Raw genomic sequence first — 21,376 nt, forward strand, 5'->3', positions numbered from 1 at the left:
ATTTAATTATAAAAATCTTTTTGCATGGAGAAAATAAAAAGTGAATTCATATACCTGGCACATCAGGACTTACAGTATATCTATGCATATAGATTTAAGTGGGTAAGGCAATAAAATCTAGAGCATCTGACAAAAGGGTTTGAGGTGAAGTGAAAATGAATAAATCGCATATATTTAATCCTAAAATATGAATGACAAATGAAAACAAATTGTTGTGCAAACTGCTATTGGAATGCAGTCAGCAAAATAGACTCTGTGTGAGCGGCGGCCTATGGCCACCATTTCAAATCAAAGGGAACATTTGGGGTCATGCAGAAATCTTATATCAAATGTGACAGGCTGCCTTGAAATTCTGCAAAAAGTACGAAAGGAGGATTTGGGAACTGAACCTGATGAATCAGCTTGGAACTCTTTGGAACACGAAAGTCCCTTCTAAACTGTTTTGATGAGTCATCAAGAATTGGCCATAAAAACAATTCACAGATTATATTACTCCCAATTCAAATTACATTATACTAAGCTCTTGATGTAATGGACTAATGGGGTGGAGTGGGATGGGAGAGATGTCCATTGAAACCAAGTTTCCATTAATGTTAACTTGGGGTCCCCAAAAGGACATGTGGGGGGATTTGAGTTGCAGCTGGCGAGCAAGAGACAGCATGGGTGACCACACATGTGGCAGAGTAGCATGCCAAAACGGAGCCAGAGCCAAGAGGCCATATGGTGAGTGAGGATCAGTACCTAGAAGCACCAGAGTCGGCATAATTGCACAATTGAGCTGTTCCATGGATCGGAGGAGCTATGCATGCCAACAAAGTGATGGTAGAGTAAGCAGCATATTGGGCACCAGGCAGCGCCAACAGTGGCAGCTTTCTGGTTACAAAACATTTTGAGAAATTCATCCCAAGGTTGCTAAACCGAAGTCGGTTAAATTGCTGGTCTACTGGATGTTAAGCTAAATCTTTTTTAGACTGTGCTGGAGGGTAGAGTCTGATCAAACATCTATTAGGCATGGTAATAGCTTTAGCCAGCTATCTTGTTTTAAAAGAAAAGTGGGAAAACAATTAAACCATCTTGGACAATTAAACCTATTTTAAGTTTCTCTCCCATAAGCCTCAGGACACATCAACAACTGCAATAACAAGAAACAAATTCAATTTCTTATCTTTACCTGTCAGATTTATTCTTGTTAAACTGTGAATACATTTTTCTTTGGATCCAAGTCATTTCAAAAAGTGGCAAATTGCATACGCTAAGAAATTAGCATTAAAGAGTCTTGGTGCATCTATCAATTATAGATGGTTTTATTAACATCTTGGCTCCATATTTTAATGTGATTGTCATCAGATTATTTTCTAATAGGTAACTTTTTGCCTATCTATCTCTTTTTCGGATCTCAAATGTCCTTTTCTTGGTGTTCTTTATTATTGTTTATCATTTTATTACTGAAATGTGTCTGTTTCATTATAAACATAAAGAAAAAGATCAACAGTGCCAGGATGCTTGTCTGGTCTTTTATATATGTTTGCAAATAATGTATTTCTTAAAAAAAACCTATATTCTCAAAAGTCACAAGAAAAGGCTGCCCATAACTTGGATTTAAAAAAAATAGAGTACAGGAGGTGGGAGGCATGTAAAATTGCCTGTAGAGAAGGGGAGTTGTAGGTAGATGCAGCTTTTCTTAATATTTTAGTAACATAATAATCCTGAACAGCAGACACATTGTCTCTAGTCATCGCCCACCTTCAGCCTAGGGAGGTGGGGGCTTTCTTCCCATACTAAATTGGGGGCTACTTCAATGCTGTTGGTCCAACTCCCCACTAGCTTAGTAATCATCTTCATTCTGTTGTGGTTTTAGTATCACACTGTGATAGGCTTTGATGCAGGAGAAGGCTGTGGGAGGGACGCGGCGGCGATCAATCAAATTGTTCTCCAAGTGCACAGACACAATGTTGGAGTCTTCTGACACTCTCGTGTCACAGACAGAGTTCAGGGCCACGTGCCTACCAGAAAGAAAGAATAAGAACACATAAAATATATAAAAAGGACTCACTGAGAGTTACACAGAACTTTTTGTAACTTATCCCAGAGGTGGGTTCCAGCAGATTCTGACCAGTTCTGGAGAACTGGTAGCAGAAATTTTGAGTAGTTGGGAGAACCGGTAAATGCCACCTCTTAGTGGTTCCAGCCTCATCTATTCTCTGCCTCCCGAGTACTACCTGATCCGGAGGAAATGGAGATTATACAGTATGCTTCCCTTGCCACACCCACCAAGCCTTGCCCGGCACGCCCACCACGTCACGCCCGCCATGCCACACCCACAGAACTAGTAGTAAAAGCTTTCGAAATCCACCACTGATTTATCCTCGTACTGTAGTCCTTTAATGTGAAGCAAGGTTAAAGCCCTTTCAAAAATTGGAGGACTGGATTAGCTAAGGCCCCTTAATCACAAATTATTGGGATTGAACTGGCTGACACTTCCTGGCTCTTCTTAGAACAAAGTGCAGCTGCAGGGGATCTACTTTTCCATAAGATGCTACTTTTGAGAGCTTTTCTGTATAAGGCTCCCTTTAACTCTTCCTGGGTTAGGCCAAAGTAGGAATGTTCAAACTTTCCACTGTGACCACCCGGATTACCAACAGAGGGGACAAGCAAGATTACATCGTAGCAAAGAATTAGGAAGCCCAGCATAATAACTTCATCTCTTTTCCTTGGGACCTCATGCTAAGTAAGAAAGAACGAGCACATTTCCTGCCTCTAAATTGAATTTGTTGCAGCAATAAACTTTGGAAGAATTTAACAAGAACTGTTTTGTTTATGCCTCGTAGGTATAATACAAGCTTGGAACGGCTTGAGCACCCACTTAAGATTTTGAGCAGACTGATGCTGCTTGAAAAGTAACTTGTATACTATTTGCTTACTGGGTGCATTCATAAATAAACCAATATGAAGCAGAAATGACCAATCACCAGCATTCTTTCCTATAGTAAAGTGACCTTGGTTAAGAGTCAACCTGGGATTCCTCAGCATTTGGGAATATGGGGGGGGAAATATAAAATAGGGATGGCCAGCGGCGAGCTGCATAGCCCCCTTCACTTTTTCATTTTTATCCCCCCCCCCCATATATTTATTTTGGATTCAAGGAAAGAGTTGGCCAAACATACTTACAAATATGACCTTCCTTTTGCACGCAAAGAATGGATTCAATCTTTTGAGGGCATCTACAGTAATATTGAGATGAGCACTTGCTGTTTTTTTCCCTCTAAGGTACGAGGTGTAAAACTCGCTGTCTCACATTGCCATCACTTGATGTTTTGCAATGGTTTTCCCATTTGTGGAGGTGGGGGGGCATGGTCTGCGCATGATGCATCGGGCAATATTTCTTCCACTGTTTCAACTGCCTCCCACCCCCCCCGTCTCCAATAATATAATTTCTCCCACAAAAAAAAAGAATCCTTGTTTTACAGCAATGCTTCTCAATTCTTTTCTGTTATGGCCCCCACCAACTCTCCGATCTGGGCCCCAATGAAATTTTAGTGTTAATATTTATTATTTTACTTATTATAAACTGCAAGAAAACTTTTGGCTGGGGAAGGCTGCTCTATCCACTTACCTGGGAATAAGTCAACCTGAACTGTTTTTGATTAGGCAGGCATAGGCTACTGTAGTTAGGGCCCTCTTTTGATATGGCCAGCTTAAGCTCATGGCTACCACAGCGCCCACCAAGAACAACAAGAAGTCTACACAGATGGCCCACCTTGTCTGGCCACCTTCTCTTCCGGGCTCAGAGCAGTGTGCAACTGGGAAAACATTTCCCGTCCAGAGGAACTGATCAAGAGGGACCACCACACGTTTCCCGGGGTCACACATGCCCCCGGCATCACTCCGTGCCCCCCCCCCGGAGGTAGGCCCCACTATTTGAGAAGGACTGTTTTACAGAAACATTTTGACAGTTCCAGACCCGATCCAGATTCTTGACTTACATACAATAACACATCACCAGAATAACCCCAAATTACCCCCTTGTTTAAGAATCTTGTGATTAGCCCCAGTTTAATTAACCTCCAATTTAAGAACCTCAACCTCCCTCAGTCTGAAGAGAGTTTGAGACCTAAGCCCCTGGCTAATAATGAATATTGGGTCATAGGGTCCCGGAACATGGGATCATCATCAAACCCAATTGCCTCTGTCAAAGAGCTCCTTATACTAGAAGGGTAGACACGCAAAACACATGGTCTTCCTTCAGTACTCCGATTACCCTTCCTCAAAGGCAGAGGTGGGTTTCAGCAGGTTCTGACCAGTTCTAATGGAAATTTTGAGAAGTTTGGAGAACCAGTAAATGCCACCTCTGACTGGCTCTGGCTCCATCTATTCTCTGCTTCCCTCTGTGGCGCAGTGGTTAGAGTGCAGTACTGCAAGCTACGTCTGCTGATCACCGGCTGCCAGCAGTTTGGCAGATCGAATCTGAGCAGGCTCAAGGTTGACTCAGCCTTCCATCCTTTCGAGGTGGCTAAAATGAGGACCCAGATTGTTGGGGGCGATAGGCTGACTATCTGTAAATAGCTTAGAGAGGGCTGTAAAGCACCGTGAAGCGGTACATAAGTCTAAATGCTATTGCTATAATGCCCTCTGGAACCAACTCCCCCCAGTGATTAGAATTGCCCCCACCCTCCTTGCCTTTCGTAAGCTTAAAACTTAAACTTAAAACCCACCTCTGCCGCCAGGAATGGGGGAATTGAGATACCCTTTCCCCCTAGGCCTTTACAATTTTATGCATGGTATGTCTGTATGTATGTTTGGTTTTTATAATAATGGGGTTTTTTAATTGTTTTTAGTATTGGATTATTGTTATATGCTGTCTTGTTATTGCTGTTAGCCGCCCCGAGTCTCCGGAGAGGGGCGGCATACAAATCCAATAAATAAATGAATGAATGAATGAAATAAAATATTCCTGAGTCACAGCTCATTGGGAGAAAATGAGGATTTTGCAGTAATCTTCTCCTACCATGCTCACCAAGCCACCCCTTGCCCACCAAGCCATGTCCACGGAACCGGTAGTAAAAATCCCACCACCGCGTGAAGGCAACCAAGAGCAGAACAGAATCCCTTTACCGGATGCGGTTGTGGCTCAGCCGTAGAACCTGCAAGCCTTTTAAGTTGACGATGCCATGGGGGATGGCCTGGAACTGGTTGTTGTCCAAAAGTAGCTCGGCAAGCGAACGGTAGAGCCCCAAGAAGGACACCGCATGGACGCCGTCATCCCGCAGCACATTGTGGGAGAGGTGCAGGAATTCCAGGCCAGGCTTCATATGGGCGAAAACGTAGCCGGGGATACGTTCAATGCGGTTGTGATGCAAAGTCAGCTGTTTCAGACGTCGAGGCAGAAATGAGGGCACATGTACTAAGTGGTTGTGCGACAAATCTAGTGCCTCCAGTTTCCTGGAAGGGAAACAAACACAAGGGTTTATCGGGACTGTAGACTGCAGTTATCCCTTTTCTCTGGAGATGGAAACCATATCCAGAGATTTAGTCACGCTCTATGACCGAGAAGAAGGTGAACTCGAGATGGGTCTGTGCAACTAGAAGCACCGTCAAGATCTTTTTAAATCTTTGAACAATAATTGATTATGATTTGGAATGAAATATGACTCCGGGTCCCGTCAACTAAACAATGTCATTTGGCGGGACCCAGGGGAAGAGCCTTCTCTGTGGTGGCCCCGGCCCTTTGGAACCAACTCCCCCTAGAGATTAGAATTGCCCCCACCCTCCTCACCTTTCGTAAGCTTCTTAAAACCCACCTCTGCCGTCAGGCATGGGGGAACTGAGATATTCTTTCCCCCTAGGCCTTTACAATTTACGTATGGTACGTTTGTATGTATGTTTGGTTTTATAATAAGGTTTTTTTTAGTTATTTTAGTATTGGATTGGATTGTTACATGTTGTTTTTTATCACTGTTATTAGCCACCCCGAGTCTACGGAGAGGGGTGGCATTCAAATCCAATAAATAAATAAATAAATAAATTATTATTCTTATTATTAATTAAAGATTTACAATAATGGTTTGGTTAATTATTACATTGTTATAATAATAAAGTTTGGTTTTTTCTTTGATTATTTTGCTTTTCTTTCTCTTTTTTCCTTTCTTTTCTTTTTTTCTTTCTTTTCCTTTTCTGAATTACAATTTTCCTTTTTTATTGTTTGTAGTTGATAAAGTCTTTTTTTTTGTAAGGGTTTTGGAGAATACATAAGAAGGAGAAGTAGGCACTATGGCTTACCTGAATTACTTAAGGAGAATGATATTAATTTAATATGGTTTAAAGGAAATTAAGTTTTAATTCAATTAGATGAAAACTAGACAGCTAGATGACAAAATTAGATGTCAAGGTGGGGGGGGCGGCTGGGTTGATACCAGAAGTAATTAATTGGGAACTAATAATTTGGGGGGGGGGAGATTAATTATAAATAATTTACTAACTCGATTATGGTTTTATTATAATATGAAAATATTTTAAAATGTATTGAAGAAGCTTGTACGGAGAAAAATAAAAATAAATAATAAATTAAGATCTTTTAAAATCTGTTTTAGAGATGGAGTTGCTTTTTTTTTTTCCCTATCCTGTACTTACGACATTTTACTCATCCTCAAAGGGGCAAAATAAAAAGGAAAGTACAGAAACCGAACTCTGACCCTGCATCCTGGCCAGGACCTGAGGCTACAGAAAACACCCAACGCTTCTTTCCACTAATCAATGGAGGTGGGGTGGGTGTCAGTCGGCTTCCCAAGTGGATTTGGAGCCACATCTGGAACGGCCATTAAAGTTTATGCATTGCAAAAGTTATTTTCCACAGTCATTGCGCCATTACGCCCTTTCGAAAGGCAGACTGCTGCATCACAATAATGGACTTTTTGCTACTTTAAAATAAACTATCGGTAGAATCCCAGCCAAGGAACAGTTCTATGCTCAGGCGAGACAAAGCAGAGTTATGCTGATTTGATGTCTACAAACATTTCAGTGGTTAAAAAAAGGGGATGGGAGTGTTTATGTAAACCGCTAAGCTAAACCCTCTCACTTGCTTTGCTTCAATGCTGTTTATTGTCTCTTTGTAGCTGATGTGCAGCTGGGTTGCAATATTGCATTAGAGGCTTTCTGGGGAATCAATAAAATATTTATTTATTTATTTTACAAAAGTAAGCCTTCTTCCATTAGCAGTCCTGGCCTTCACTGGGCTGATGACGTGACATCATAATGCAGGCAATCAAATCTGGCAATGTGGTGATGCTTTACAAAATCAAGGCAGAGTGAAACCAGGCAGAGTGAAATAGCTTTAATTATGCTTTCTGACAGGAGGACCATGTGGCCAAGCGAGCTGAGGGAGGCTGCTGGCACAGAAACTGGATCAGAGAACACACGCACACCCCCGAGCATTGCCAAAACACACACTTCTCCGCGATCTGTGCTACGATTATGAGTTTTAATTTGTTTCTTTTGTAGAACAACATGTTTTAATCATCTCACTTTTGCATTGTTGTGATGTTTTACATGGGATTGCCCTGAAGACCTCTCAGAAACCACAGATGGTCCATAATAAGGGGCAGGGCTAGGTAGGCCTCAGTAGGCCTATGCAACACTTCTGTTTGAGAACTGCACTGGCCCCTGGTAGCCTTCAGGGTGAAATTGAGGGTGCTGGTCATCTCTCTCTCTCTCTCTCTCTCTCCCTCTCTCTCTCTTATCTATCTATCTCTCTGTCTGTCTGTCTGTCTGTCTGTCTGTCTATCTATCTCTATCTCTCTCTCTATCTATCAATCTCTCTGTCTCTGTCTATCTATTTATATATACAGTGTTCCCTCGATTTTCGCGGGTTCGAACTTCGCGAATAACCTATACCACGTTTTTTCTAAAAATATTAATTAAAAAATACTTTGTGGTTTTTTTCCCATGCCATGGTTTTCCCCGCCCGATGACGTCATACATCATCGCCAAACTAATATTTTTTGCAAACAAATAACAAAAAAAATAATTATTGTTAATAAATAATTATGTTTATAAATATCAGGATCACTAAGTGTCTTATTCAATGGTGAGTACCAGTAACAAGGGTGAGTAAATGGTTGTTAAGGGAATGGGAAATGGTAATTTAGGGGTTTAAAGTGTTAAGGGAAGGTTTGTGATACTGTTCATAGCCAAAAATGGTGTATTTACTTCCGCATCTCTACTTCGCGGAAATTCGACTTTCACGGGCGGTCTCGGAACGCATCCCCTGCGGAAATTGAGGGAACACCGTGTGTGTGTGTGTGTGTATATATATATATATATGTATGTATGTATGTATGTATGTATGTATGTATGTATGTATATATATGTCATGTTTGTTTGTTTTTTGCTGAATTTGAAAATTAAGGGAGACTAGGATAGATCTATTTCGGCCTTATTTTGGCCTCATCAGCTAGCCATACCCACTGGGACTTGAACCTGCAACCTTTGCCTTGTAAGGCAGAGAATTATCCTCTAGGCCAGTGGTCCCCAACCTTTTTTCCACCAGGGACCAGTTTCAGCAAGACAATTTTTCTATGGCCCGGTGGGGGCGGAAAGGGGTGTGGTTTTGGGCGGGATTAAGCATGAGGGTATAGCTTATCATTCCATTGTCTCTCTTCCCTCCCCCCCCCTTTTTAATTTTGCGGGGGAACCGAGGTGACAGAGGGAGGAAGTGTAGGAAGGGGCGGTTTCCTGTCTCTTTCCCCTCATGTTCACTCAGGACTGCCGTTTGCCTTTCAGCAGATTCAGAGGACACCCCCCCGCCACCGCCCGCTCCGGCTGGGATTCCAGCAAGGAATCCCAGAGGAGGGGGAGGTGCCTCCATGGACACAGTCACCTTCCTTTGTGATCGCTGCCTGCTTGGAGTGCCCACCACCAGATCCGGTAATTTTCTTGCAGCAAGGAATCCTTCCAAAAGAAAATTACCGGAGCTGGTGGTGGGGGTTTCATGGTCACACGCACACCACTGGCTTCGCTCCCACCCAGGACCCCGGGAATAGGGTGGGGGAGCCTAGCAAAAAAAAAAGAGCTGCACAATGCCAAAGCCTTTCCGTTTGAGCTGCAGGCAGAGTAAGGGCTTTGCGAGGGCTTCGCAAGGAGGAAATAGACCACTTTCGACAAGAGAAGAAAGACAGGAAAGGAAGAAAGCAAGCAAGTAAAGGTTTTCTCAGCCCGATGGAAACGGCGGTCCCGAGTGAACACGAGGGGAAAGAGACAGGAAACAGCTTGGCACTCGCCGGCTCCACAACAGCTGCTGACTCCGCGGACCGGTGCAACATGCCTTGCGGCCCGGTACTGGTCCGCGGACCGGTGGTTGGGGACCCCTGCTCTAGGCTACAGTATCCAATCCCTTCAGCTCTGCACCAGGGTTTGTGATTCGACACAAAAATATGTATATATATGTATATATATATCAATCTGTCTGTCTGTCTGTCTGTCTGTCTGTCTATCTATCTATCATCTATCTATCAATCTCTCTGTCTATCTGTCTGTCTGTCTGTCTGTCTGTCTATCTATCTATCTATCTATCTATCTATCTATCTATCTATCTATCTATCTATCTATCTATCTATCTATCTATCTATCTATCTATCTATCTGATTGATATGCCGCCTCTCTCCAGGGAGGCTTAAAGCATATAAAGAACAATACAATATATCCTAAATCCAATTTTTAAAACTAAACTAACCAACTAACATAAAACCACCAATTTATTTTAAAAAAACAGTCATTCTCATTCTAACAAACAAACAAACATACGTTCCTATTGGCACATGTGAGTCTTCAAACTCTTGCGGAAGGCAAGCAGGGTGGGGGCGATATGAATCTCTGGGGGGAGCTGAGTCCAGAGGGCCGGAGCCCCCACAGAGTAGGCTCTTTCCCTAGGCCCCGCCAGGTAACATTTTCTAATTGACAGGACCCGGAGAAGGCCAACTCTGTATAGCCCTTCATGGCAAAAGGTCTGGTTTCTTCAGAGGCAACCTGTCTTCCATAGCTATTGGTCATCCTATATGATTGTGATGGCAAACCTATGGAGCCATATTGGAAGACACATTAGACATTGCTCTATGTCAGCTCCAGCATGAATGTGTACGTTGGTTAGCTTATTTTTGGCCTTGGTAAAGGCGGTTTTGCCCTCCAAACACTTCAGGGAAGCTTCATTGAAGCCCCAGAGTGCAAAAAACAGCATAACGGGTAAAACGGAAGTCTGTTTTTTCAAACTTCCAGTTTGCCCATTTGGCTGTTTTTTCACTTCCCAGGCTTCGGTGAGGCTTGTGTGTATGCACGGGGATGGGGGGATTTGTATGCGCAAGGGCAGCACAGGGTGGGTGTGCATGCATGGGGGAAGAGAGAAGGGGTGTGAGCATGTTCATGCATGCTAGCACACCCATACACACCCTTTTGGCACACAAACCCAAAAAAGTTTGCCATCACTGCTATAGGATCTGGCAGATTCTGCCTGTTCTGGGGCCCATCAACTAAGCCAGTGTTTTCCAACCTTGGCAACTTGAAGATATTTAGACTTCAACTCCCAGAATTCCCCAGCCAGCATTCGCTGGCTGGGGAATTCTGGGAGTTGAAGTCCAAATATCTTCAAGTTGCCAAGGTTGGGAAACACTGAACTAAGCAATGCCTCCTGATGGGATCCATAAAGGAGGCCTTCTCCATCATAGCCACCCATCATCTGGAATGACATCCTTCCAGAGACTCATATGGCCCTCCCTGATCTGATTTAGATGAGTCCTTAAGACCCGGCTCTTTGCCCAGGCTTTGACTGCAGTGGGTGGTAGACCCCTCTGGGATGCCTAATATGTACGATGAGAGATGTGTTTGTTTGCCAGACATTCTTTCTGTATTCTATGGAATGTTTCATTTTAAAGTTTAAATACTAGATGCCACCCAGAGTTCATTTAAATTTTAAATTAAATTAAATTAAATTAAAACACATGAGCAACAAAAAAACATTGCTCTCTAAAGTCAGACTTAATTGAACAGAGCTAACAAGTCAAAGAGACCCACCCCATTTTACTCAGCACAACAAGTGAGGAGGGCAACAAGTTGTGAAGGGCTAGCAAAAATTTTTACTACCACACGGTGGGCATGGCTTATGCAGGACGTCCTGCATTTTCTTTCAACATCTTTCTGTGCAAATTGGGTGCTCTGGGGTGGAGCTCCATTTTCGCTACCCCTCTGCGTTCCCTCCAGTCCGGGCAGCAGCCCACCCCTGGCAACAACCTACCTACTTGGTAATAGGGCTCGCATCTTTGACCTCCGTTTAAACATAACGTTATGTAACATGGCATGATACGATGGAGTACTCTTGTTGTAGTATGTTACATTATGAAGTTATGTTATGCTGTATTTCCTGTTATATTATGTTATATAGTAATACCTCATCTTACGAACTTAATTGGTGCCGGGAGGAGGCTCGTAAGGTGAAAAGTTTGTAAGACGAAACATTGTTTCCCATAAGAATCAATGGAAAAGCGATCAATGCGTGCAAGCCCAAAAATCAGAAACCGGACGCCACCACCGAAGGAGGCTTGAGCCTCCCGATCCTCCCCGCCCCTTTGCCATGCATGTCATCCTGCATGCAGGATGCCACGCAGTCAGGAAGGTCACCCTGCTCCCCCCACCCCAGCCAAAAACACAAAGGCGGTCTGCCGCCGCCCGCGGAACAATGGGAAGCTGAAGCCGGCGGCAGTTTGAGCCTCCCTTTGCTGCATGCTGTTTCGCCCTGCCGGTTGTCCTGGGCGAAGTGCTGGGGGGAGGGAGTTAGGAAGGTTCTCCTGCTCCCCCCCCCAGCCAAACACACAAAAGCGGTCTGCCGCCGCCCGCGGGGCAATGGGGAGCTGAAGCTGCCGGCGTTTGAGCTTCCCATTCCTCCACGCCACTTCACCCTGCCTGTCATCCTGGCTCAAGCAGGCGGCGGCAGACCGCTTTTGTGTTTTTGGCTGGGGGGGAGCAGGAGGACCTTCCTAACTCCCTCCCCCCCCAGTCGAAAACCCAAAGGCGGTCTGCTGCCGCCCGCTTGAGCCAGGAGGCAGGCAGGACGAAGTGCGTGGAGGAATGGGAAGCTCAAACGCCGGCGGCTTCAGCTTCCCATTCCTCCATGCACTTCGCCCTGCCTGTCCTCCTGGCTCAAGCGGGCGGTGGCAGACCGCCTTTGGGTTTTCGGCTGGGGGGGGAGGGAGTTAGGAAGGTCCTCCTACTTGCCTGGTTACTTTGTGTGCACTGCAGAACGGGACGAGCCGGTGATGCGCGCCCCGCCTCCCCCACCCTGGCTGCGGCCGTCCGCGCCGCTGCTCCGCTCGGTCGGCGGCCCCGGAGAGGCAGGAGCCGGGCGCTGGCCTGCTTTTTGTCCCCCTCCACCAGCGCCACCGCCCGCTGGCTGCGAGTGCTCTGCCAGGTGGCTCCCCCCGCTCCGCGCCTCCTTTCTGTTTGTTTTGTCTCTGGGTCTGCGGAGGGAGGGAGGGAAGCAGAGCGGGGCGGCAGGCGAGGCGACCGCCTCTCCGCTCGCCAAGCGTCGCGGGGAAGGAGGGAGAGAGAAGCAGGCGGGCAGCAGCCGCGGCGGAGGCCAAGTCTCGCTCCGGGCTGTGTCCCCTCCGAGCGCTCACCGCCCCCCGCCCAGGAAACTGGAGCATCCTTCTCCTCCACGCACTTCGCCCTGCCTGCCTTCTGGCTCAAGCGGGAGGCGGCAGACCGCCTTTGGGTTTTCAGCTGAAAACCCAAAGGTGGTCTGCCGCCGCCCGCTTGAGCCACGGGGAAGGTTTTCAGCCGAAAACCCAAAGGCGGTCTGCCACCGCCCGCTTGAGCCAGGAGGCAGGCAGGGCGAAGTGCGTGGAGGAGAAGGATGCTCCGGTTTCCCGGGCGAGGGCGGTGAGCGCTTGGAGGGGCACAGCCCGGAGCGAGACTTGGCCTCGGCTCGTATCCCGAATTTGAGCTCGGGAGTAGAACAGAAATGTCTCTCTCCTCCTAGCTCGTATCTGGAAATACTCGCATGTAGAGCAGCTCGTATCTAGAGGTACTACTGTATTATGTTATTAAATCTGGTGTAATTTTTCATTCTAATCTATTCTCTCTTGAAGGAACGGTAGTGAATTTAAATTCGGGCATTTGCACACTGTTACCCTTTCCATCATTGCTTCATCCCCCAGAAACCATCCTGCCATCAATGTGCAAACATCCCTACTTCTGCTGATCTCAAAGTAGCAATAGCAATAGAATTTAGACTTATTAGACTTCACAGTGCTTTACAGCCCTCTCTTAGTGGTTTACAGAGAGTCAGCATATTTCCCCCAATAATCTGGGTCCTCATTTTACCGACCTTGGAAGGATGGAAGGCTGAGTCAACCTTGAGATTATTGAGATTGGATCTGCCAAACTGCTGGCAAACTGCCGGTGATCAGCAGAAGTAGCCTGCAGTACTGCACTCTATCCACTGCCTCACCAAGGCTCTTTTAAGTGGAGATGTTTGTGCATTTCATCAAGTATTAGTAGCTGAGCAGCATTTCCTCCAGTTGACCCAGAATAGGGTACCAAGGTATCACTCAGTCAAGGTTCTGTCCTGAACTGTTCCTACTCTTGGAGTAATGAGCTCCCCCCATTACCTTTACACACACACAAAAAGGGGGGATTGCTGGCAAGCACCATTTTTGCAAATGTTTGTTCTGTTTGTGCAGCATCCAAGTTTTTATCAAACGAGTTTTTGTCAAAATGATGAAATCTGCGTCACAGAAGCTTGACCACTTGTATACATGTGCCAAGTGTCGCAACACATACAGAAAAGGAATGACGTAACACTGCTTTTGTTATCCCCTTCCTTAATCCTCCTCCTCAAACTAATGATGCAACATCTCTTTTGTCATGTTATACTGGAAGAAACTGAGTCATTTTTATGTGGAAAAGTTTCCTGGTGGATCTTGACAACTGTAATTGCATTAGCTGTTCTTTTCCTGGCAGGACACCTAGGTCTTTAATAGAACAAGCAGAAATTCACAGTAGTTACTTTTGCCTACTAGAGCATCGAGTTTCAAAGAAAAAGAACCAGCAGACTTGAATTTCTGATTATCATCACATTTGCAAGTGGGGATGACTGGCAATCCTAGCCCAAAGGTAGGTTTAGCTCAGTGGTTCCCAGCCTTTTTCTGTCCATGCCCCTCCTAAGCATCTCTAAAACCCTGATGCCCCACACTACCCCATGACATATAATTGTTACTTAGAGCCTCGGTGGTGCAGTGGTTAGAGTGTAGGCTACTTCTGCTAATCGTCAGCTACCAGCAGTTTGGCAGATCAAATCTCAGTAGGCTCAAGGTTGACTCAGCCTTCCATCCTTCCAAGGTGGGTAAAATGAGGACCCAGATTGTTGGGGGAAACATGCTGACTCTCTGTAAACCACTTAGAGAGGACTGTGAAGCACTGTGAAGTGGTATATAAGCCTAAATGCTATAATGCTATTAATATTGGAAAAAATGAACTCCTACTCATGTGGACGAAGCCTAAAAGGCCATTAACATGGTTTAAAAAAGGTTCCAATTGCTCCCATTAAAAATCAAATTGCCCCCTGTGGGATCCACAGGTTTAGCTGTTTCCTAGGAATGGAAATACTGTGATACTCACAGGAGGTCAATCCAGGCACGTGGAGCAATACGATCCTCTTCCAGCTTATTGTTGCTCAAAACCAGTACCGTGAGATTTAGGGTTCTGTTGAGGACACCCTCAGTCACCTCCTCAATGCGACTGGAATCGAGGTGCAGCTCCTGGAAGTAGATGAGAGGATCCAGACACAACCAGAAGCATCTCAGCCCCCATCTTCCTTCCCCCTGCCTCTCCTATCCTGCTTCCCAATCGGTTCTGTCTCATTAGCTGACATAGATAGATCATTGAAGTAGAATCCATAGAGAGCTCTTCCCCACATTGCCAGCTATCAAGCAGAGAAGGAGACAGGTTAAACAAGGCTAGCCATTGATCTATTGCTGAAGGGAGCCGAAAGTGATTTATAGTTAGAATGCAGAGGGCAACACAACGTCCTCTATCTGCTTTATCCTCTTATCACTCCCTTTCTTTAAATGGGATTTGGGTAGTTTTTTCAAACAGAGGAGTATGAAGTTGTGTCCTGGCAGTTTCCCAGTGAGAAGGACAGTCTTAATAATTACCAAAAAAAAATTCCAAACAACTACAGTGGTACCTCTACTTACGAACTTAATTCGTTCTGTGACCAGGTTCTTAAGTAGAAAAGTAAGAAGAAGCAATTTTTCCCATAGGAATCAATGCAAAAGGAAATAATGTGTGTGATTGGGGAAACCACAGGGAGGGTGGAGGCCCTGTTTCCTCACAGGAGATTCCTAGAGAGGCCCCACAGAAGCTTCTCCCCACCTTTTCTAGCTCTGTTTCCTCCCAGGAGATTCCTAGAGATGCCCCAGAGAGGCTTCTCACTGCCTTTTCCAGTTATAGTTTCAGAGGCTTGGGTTTGTAAGTAGAAAATGGTTCTTGAGAAGAGGCCAAAAAATCTTGAACATCCGGTTCTTATCTAGAAAGGTTCGTAATAGAGGCGTTCTTAAGTAGAGGTACCACTGTACCTCATCCAGCTTTTCAGAGGTGACATGATGAAGGTACTGATCTTCCAGATTCTGTTTTTAGCCAGGGCTAGGTGGTCAATATTTTCCAAACCATATGTTGGCAATACATCAATTGCAACTGTTGGGCTGCAACTCCCATCACCTCCAATCTGTACAATGGGGGTTGCAGCTTCTACATCTCTGAAAACATGTGAGTTTGGGGGAAGTCTACATCAGCAGAGGTCACATTCTGATCTAAAGTTAGGTATTCTGCTCACCTGCAGAGATGCAGGCAAACCTGACGGGACTGTCCGAAAATGGTTGCGGCCTAGTCTCAGATAGATAAGCCTGCCCAGGGCCCTGAATGCAGTAGGGGGAACATTGCCGTCATGCAGTTTGTTTCCTTCTAGCTCCAAGGTGAGCAGCTTAAAGAGGCCTGTGGAAGAAAGGGACAGAGGCAATGAATGCCTCTCAGAACTAGGTAAAACCACTTTTTTTGAAAATGTAGTAGTAAACAAGCTGTAATATATATTTTACAAAATGCTGCGCAGTGCTAGAATAACAGCGATAAATAGAATATGGTATAAAACACATTGCTGATTCCCAACCTCCACATTAATCCAAATAAAATTCCTCGTTCCCACAGCCCCCTGAAATCAATAACTTAAAAGGCTAACGCAAAAGGTAAGGGCACTTTAATTCAAACATTGCATGGATATACGCAATTATAAAAAGTCGGTCCAGCTAAATAGTAATGTTTACATAACGTGACTAGGCAGCTTTGGCTGATTTTGAAAAGCTTAGCAGAGTCAGACCAGATTAGCGTAAGGAACTGCCAGAAAAGTTTTGAGCTGTAGGATAAATTGGAAAATGCAAAAAGCACTTTCCAATTTAACCTACAGCCTGTTGGAAGCTGTGGCTGTGGCCAATCACTTCAGTATTGCTGCCAAGAAAATGGATCAGATGTGCTCATGAAGTCTCAAATATATGCCCTCAACGTGAAGGTCTATGGAGATTCTCAGTCACCCAGGTCATGGCTGTCTCAAGGGTGCTTTTTCAAAAGGCAGCTGGAGTGGGTTTTTTTCGTTGAGGAAGAAGACATTTCGCTTCTCATGCAAAAAGCTTCAACGGTTCTGACGGATGAAGTTCTTTGGATGAGAAGTGAAAATTTTGTTCCTCAAGGAAAAAGAAAAACATAGTCCAGCATTGCCTTTTGAAAAAAATCACCTTTGAGACACTTAGCCTGACTTTAGATTTTATAAAGGAATTGGTATATTTTTCCTTTATTTTAGAAGAAAGGACTGAAAGAGGAGAAGATAGGTCTGTAAATGTCTTAGAAGACTTCAAATTGAAGAAAATCAAATCTTATTCTCCATCTTTCCAGACATGGGATAATAGATTTAAGTTAAAGGGAGGCAGATTTTGAAAGGGAAACAATAGCAATTCAGCACTGGGACAAAAAATTCAGACATAATAATTTCTCCCTCATTTGATGTGTTTAAGAGGAAGCTAGAAGCCATTTATTAGGGATGCTTTTCATTTTAAGTTATTGCACTGATCCAAGGGTTGGTTTTGATGGACTAAGGCTCTTCATGGGCCCTGCTTTTGTATACGTCATCTTCTATGTAATCTTCAAATATTTGGCAAAGAGAGGGGAAAAACTACTCAACTGTTCCTTAACCCACCACCGGAAAACCTTTTAGAAGAAGGTTAAAAAGGAAAAGTTAACATTCCTAGTTTTGGTCATTCCAATTTTGTAACAAAGGACCTGGCAATTTTCAGCAAGAAATGGGGGTGCGGGGAATCTAAGTCATACAAATTGCAAGCTTGCTATGTACATAAGCCCCATTTCCAGAAGGAAATATGAAATAGGAACTATTAGGCCATATTTTATCCTCAGAGAGAAGATAGAAACAAGGGGCCTCTGTTAAGTGCAAACATAACAGAATTTTCTTACAGTAAGTCCAGTGTGTGTGTCAGCTTCCTGTTTATATACTATTTATCAACTGGTAACAAGCTGCACAGAAAACAAGCTGCACATCCAACATGGGAGGTCACAGAAGAAGAAAAAAGTAGAACAACAAATGCTGTCTTAATTCTGGATTGACGGGAAACCTCTACTTAACACTGCTTGGGTGAAAAGGTACATTGTGATGTTTCTGCTGTATTAAAAAACAGACAATTCTTCTTCTTCTTCTTCTTCTTCTTCTTCTTCTTCTTCTTCTTCTTCTTCTAATTCTAATTCTTCTAATTCTTCTTCTTCTTCTTCTTCTTCTTCTTCTTCTTCTTCTTCTTCTTCTTCTTCTTCTAATTCTTCTTCTTCTTCTTCTTCTTCTTCTTCTTCTTCTTCTTCTTCTTCTTCTTCTTCTTCTTCTTCTTCTTCTTCCTTCATTGCTTATTTGACCCCTATGACAATCATTAAGTGTTGTACCACATGATTCTTGACAAATGTATATTTTTCTTTTATGTATGTTGAGAGCATATGCACCAAGATAAATTCCTTGTGTGTCCAATCACTCTTGGCCAATAAAATTCTATTCTATTCTATTCTATTTTGTGATTAAGACATTTGGACTAAGGCCACAAGGACCCATCTTCAAGTCACTGTCTGTAAGCCTATCACACTGTCTCTGAGACTATCATACCATACTATACTGTAGATGTGGAACATTAATAACAAAGAAATGTCATATATAAATATGTATACCAGACATGTCCTTATTCTGGCTTTCAATTTTCAATTGAGGAAATACCTTTGTGTGCCTGCCCAAGTCAATGGTATTCTATTCACTGCTTTTGTCTATTTGACTGTTCAGCGGTTTCAGATATTTAGACACATGGATGTTGTTAGTAAAATGGGTTCATGTATAATAATGGCAAGTCTTATTATATAATTGTTCTGTCTACATCTTGGTAGCACATGTGTTGCGTAATGTGTAAAACTGCAGAACAGTGATTTCCCCTAACATTGCATTGAACTATACAACCTATCATCAAATAGTAGCATCTACAAAAAAAATTATGAAGGTCACCATGATGTACTTGTTCCCAATGCCCGATGCAATTTGTAGCAACTGTATAGTAATACTGCCATATCCATGTTGTCATTTGTTCCCTGCCACATCTCTAATGTAACAAAGACTTCTGGTAGTTGTAGTTCAAATACATCTAGAAAATGGATAGATGGATGCAAGGATGGATCACTGCTTCTGTATTTCTTTATACAGTGATACCTCGTTTTATGAACTTAATTGGTTCCGGGACGAGGTTTGTAAGGTGAAAAGTTTGTAAGACGAAACAATGTTTCCCATAGGAATCAATGGAAAAGTGATTAATGCGTGCAAGCCCAAAACTCACCCCTTTTGCCAGCCGAAGCGCCGGTTTTGCGCTGTTAGGATTCCCCTGAGGCTCCCCTCCATGGGAAACCCCACCTCTGGACTTCCATGGTTTTTGATGCTGCAGGGAATCCCAGCAGGGAAGTCCCAGCAGCGCAAAAATGGGTGTTTCGCTGGCAACGGAAGTCCAGAGGTGGGGTTTCCCAGCGAGGGGAGCCTCAGCGAAATTGCAGCATTGCAAAAACATGGAAGTCCTCGAAACCCCACCTCTGGACTTCCGTGTTTTTGTGATGCTGCGATTTCGCTGAGGCTCCCCTCGCTGGGAAACCCCACCTCCGGACTTCCGTTGCCAGCAAAACGCCCGTTTTGGCACTGCTGGGATTCCCCTTCAGCATCTCAAAACCATGGAAGTTCGGAGGTGGTGTTTCCCATCGAGGAGAGCCTCAGGGGAGTCCCAGCAGAAGTCGGGAGGTTGGTCATCCCAGTGGCGGCGGCTTGGGTTTGTAAGGTGAAAATAGTTTGGAAGAAGAGGCAAAAAAAATCTTAAACCCCGGGTTTGTATCTCGAAAAGTTTGCATGACGAGGGGTTTGTAAGACGAGGTATCACTGCACTTCAAAAACTCAAAATCAACAACAACCAAAGTTTGAAGCTAGATGCTGGCTGGATCACCATCAATAGAGCTAATTCATAATTTAATTTCCTTAAGTTGGCTTACCTAATATGTAAACCTATCCGCTACTTATGGTTTGTAAATTATGATTTATGAATTCATATCTTCTATTAATTCAATCAATTATGAATTTCTCAACATGGTTAAAAAGCTTGGATTAATACATAAGCGGATACATGTTCCATGGGACGTTATGTGTCTCAGCACTCCTTTTTATAACCCGGGGGGTGAAAGAACTGAGCAATTTTAAAGGACATATTTTTAACAAAATCTATGGAACACCAGTGTAACCCCTAATTCTTCTGCAGAAAAGGAAGCATTATTATGTCTGGTTTTACACAAATCTCTCAGATAAGTGGATTAGTGCATTAACCTCTCTGGCTAACGAAAGTTCTAGCATTTTGAAATGAAGGCCCCTGCAGAGTTTATCCAAGACTTTTTGCTGTTTTTGCTACGCTAGGAAAAGGCAGTTTGTGAGAGGTTTCATACCTCTGAAGCTCTGTCTCTGAAGTCCTGCTAAATTATTGTCATTCAGTTTAAGTTCATGTAATGAACTTGGCAAGGCTGGGATTGAAGTGAGCTGGTTCCCATCCAGATTTAGACGCTTCAGTTTGGTGAGGTTCTGCGTAGGAAGAAAGAGGATCAGCAGCAATAACAGAAAAGGAATAACTAATAAACATTGAAACATTGCTGTATTGCAAATAGGCAAAATAAGGTTCAATAGCAGTGGACGTGCTCTGAAAGTAAACATGGAGCAGGGAATTGGGCCATGGAACCGGATTACTTATGTTATTACTTATTACCCCACTGACAACACATTTACTCTCCAAAAAGACCTTGACTTTGTCTCAGATAGGTCTAACACCTGGCAACTTCAAATATCAACCAACAAATGCTCTACCCTCCACATCAGCAAAAAGAATCCAAACCTCATATATAAACTGAATAAACAAATTCTCACAGCCAACCCCCACTCAGTAAAAGACCTCAGAATACTAATATCAAATGACCTAAGTGCTAAAGCCCACTGCAAACTATCGCCAAAAAGGCTTCTAGAGTTGTTAACCTGATCCTACGTAGCTTCTGCTCCGGCAATCTCACACTACTCATAAGAACCTACAAAACTTTTGCCAGACCCATCCTTGAATACAGCTCATCTGTCTGGAACCCATACCACATCTCGGACATCAACACCCTTGAAAACGTCCAAAGATATTTCACCAGAAGAGCCCTTCACTCCTCCACTCGAAACAGAAAACCCTACGAAAATAGACTAACAATCCTGGGTCTAGAAAGCTTAAAACTACGGCGCCTAAAACACAATTTAAGTATTGCCCACAAGATCATATGCTGCAATGTCCTACTGGTCAATAACTACTTCAGCTTCAACAGCTTCCTAACTCCCTCCCCCCCAGCCAAACCCCCAAAGCATGTTTGCTGCCACACGATTTAGCGGCGAAGTGACGTGGATGGATGGAAAGCTGAAACCGCCCGGTTTCAGCTCCCCATTCCTCCACGTCACTTCGCTCCTGTCCTGGCTAAATCGTGTGGCAGCAAACATGCTTTGGGGGTTTGGCTGGGGGGGAGGGAGTTAGGAAGGTCCTACTTCTTCTCCCCCCCAGCCAAATCCCCAAAGCATGTTTGCTGCCACACGATTTAGCGGCGAAGGGACGTGAAGGGATGGAAAGCTGAAACCGCCCGGTTTCAGCTCCCCATTCCTCCACGTCACTTCGCTCCTGTCCTGGCTAAATCGTGTGGCAGCAAACAGGCTTTGGGG

General features: G+C 44.1%; 1 protein-coding gene across 2 annotated transcripts in view; it reads right to left on the minus strand.

The window, feature by feature from the left end:
• Nucleotides 1-1,157: 1,157 nt before the first annotated feature.
• Nucleotides 1,158-21,376, minus strand: part of LOC139161785 (extracellular matrix protein 2-like) — a 76,436-nt gene continuing 56,217 nt past the window's right edge. For both annotated transcript variants that reach the window (XM_070741375.1, XM_070741376.1), the window contains 5 exons: nucleotides 20,089-20,221; nucleotides 15,872-16,029; nucleotides 14,656-14,795; nucleotides 5,113-5,439; nucleotides 1,158-2,003 (listed from right to left, as the gene is read on the minus strand). In XM_070741375.1, the coding sequence (XP_070597476.1) occupies nucleotides 1,826-2,003; nucleotides 5,113-5,439; nucleotides 14,656-14,795; nucleotides 15,872-16,029; nucleotides 20,089-20,221 (936 nt within the window). In that variant the 3' untranslated portion in view covers nucleotides 1,158-1,825. The remainder of the gene's footprint in view (nucleotides 2,004-5,112; nucleotides 5,440-14,655; nucleotides 14,796-15,871; nucleotides 16,030-20,088; nucleotides 20,222-21,376) is intronic.

Source organism: Erythrolamprus reginae, chromosome 2, assembly GCF_031021105.1.
Source record: "Erythrolamprus reginae isolate rEryReg1 chromosome 2, rEryReg1.hap1, whole genome shotgun sequence".
NCBI lineage: Eukaryota > Metazoa > Chordata > Lepidosauria > Squamata > Dipsadidae > Erythrolamprus > Erythrolamprus reginae.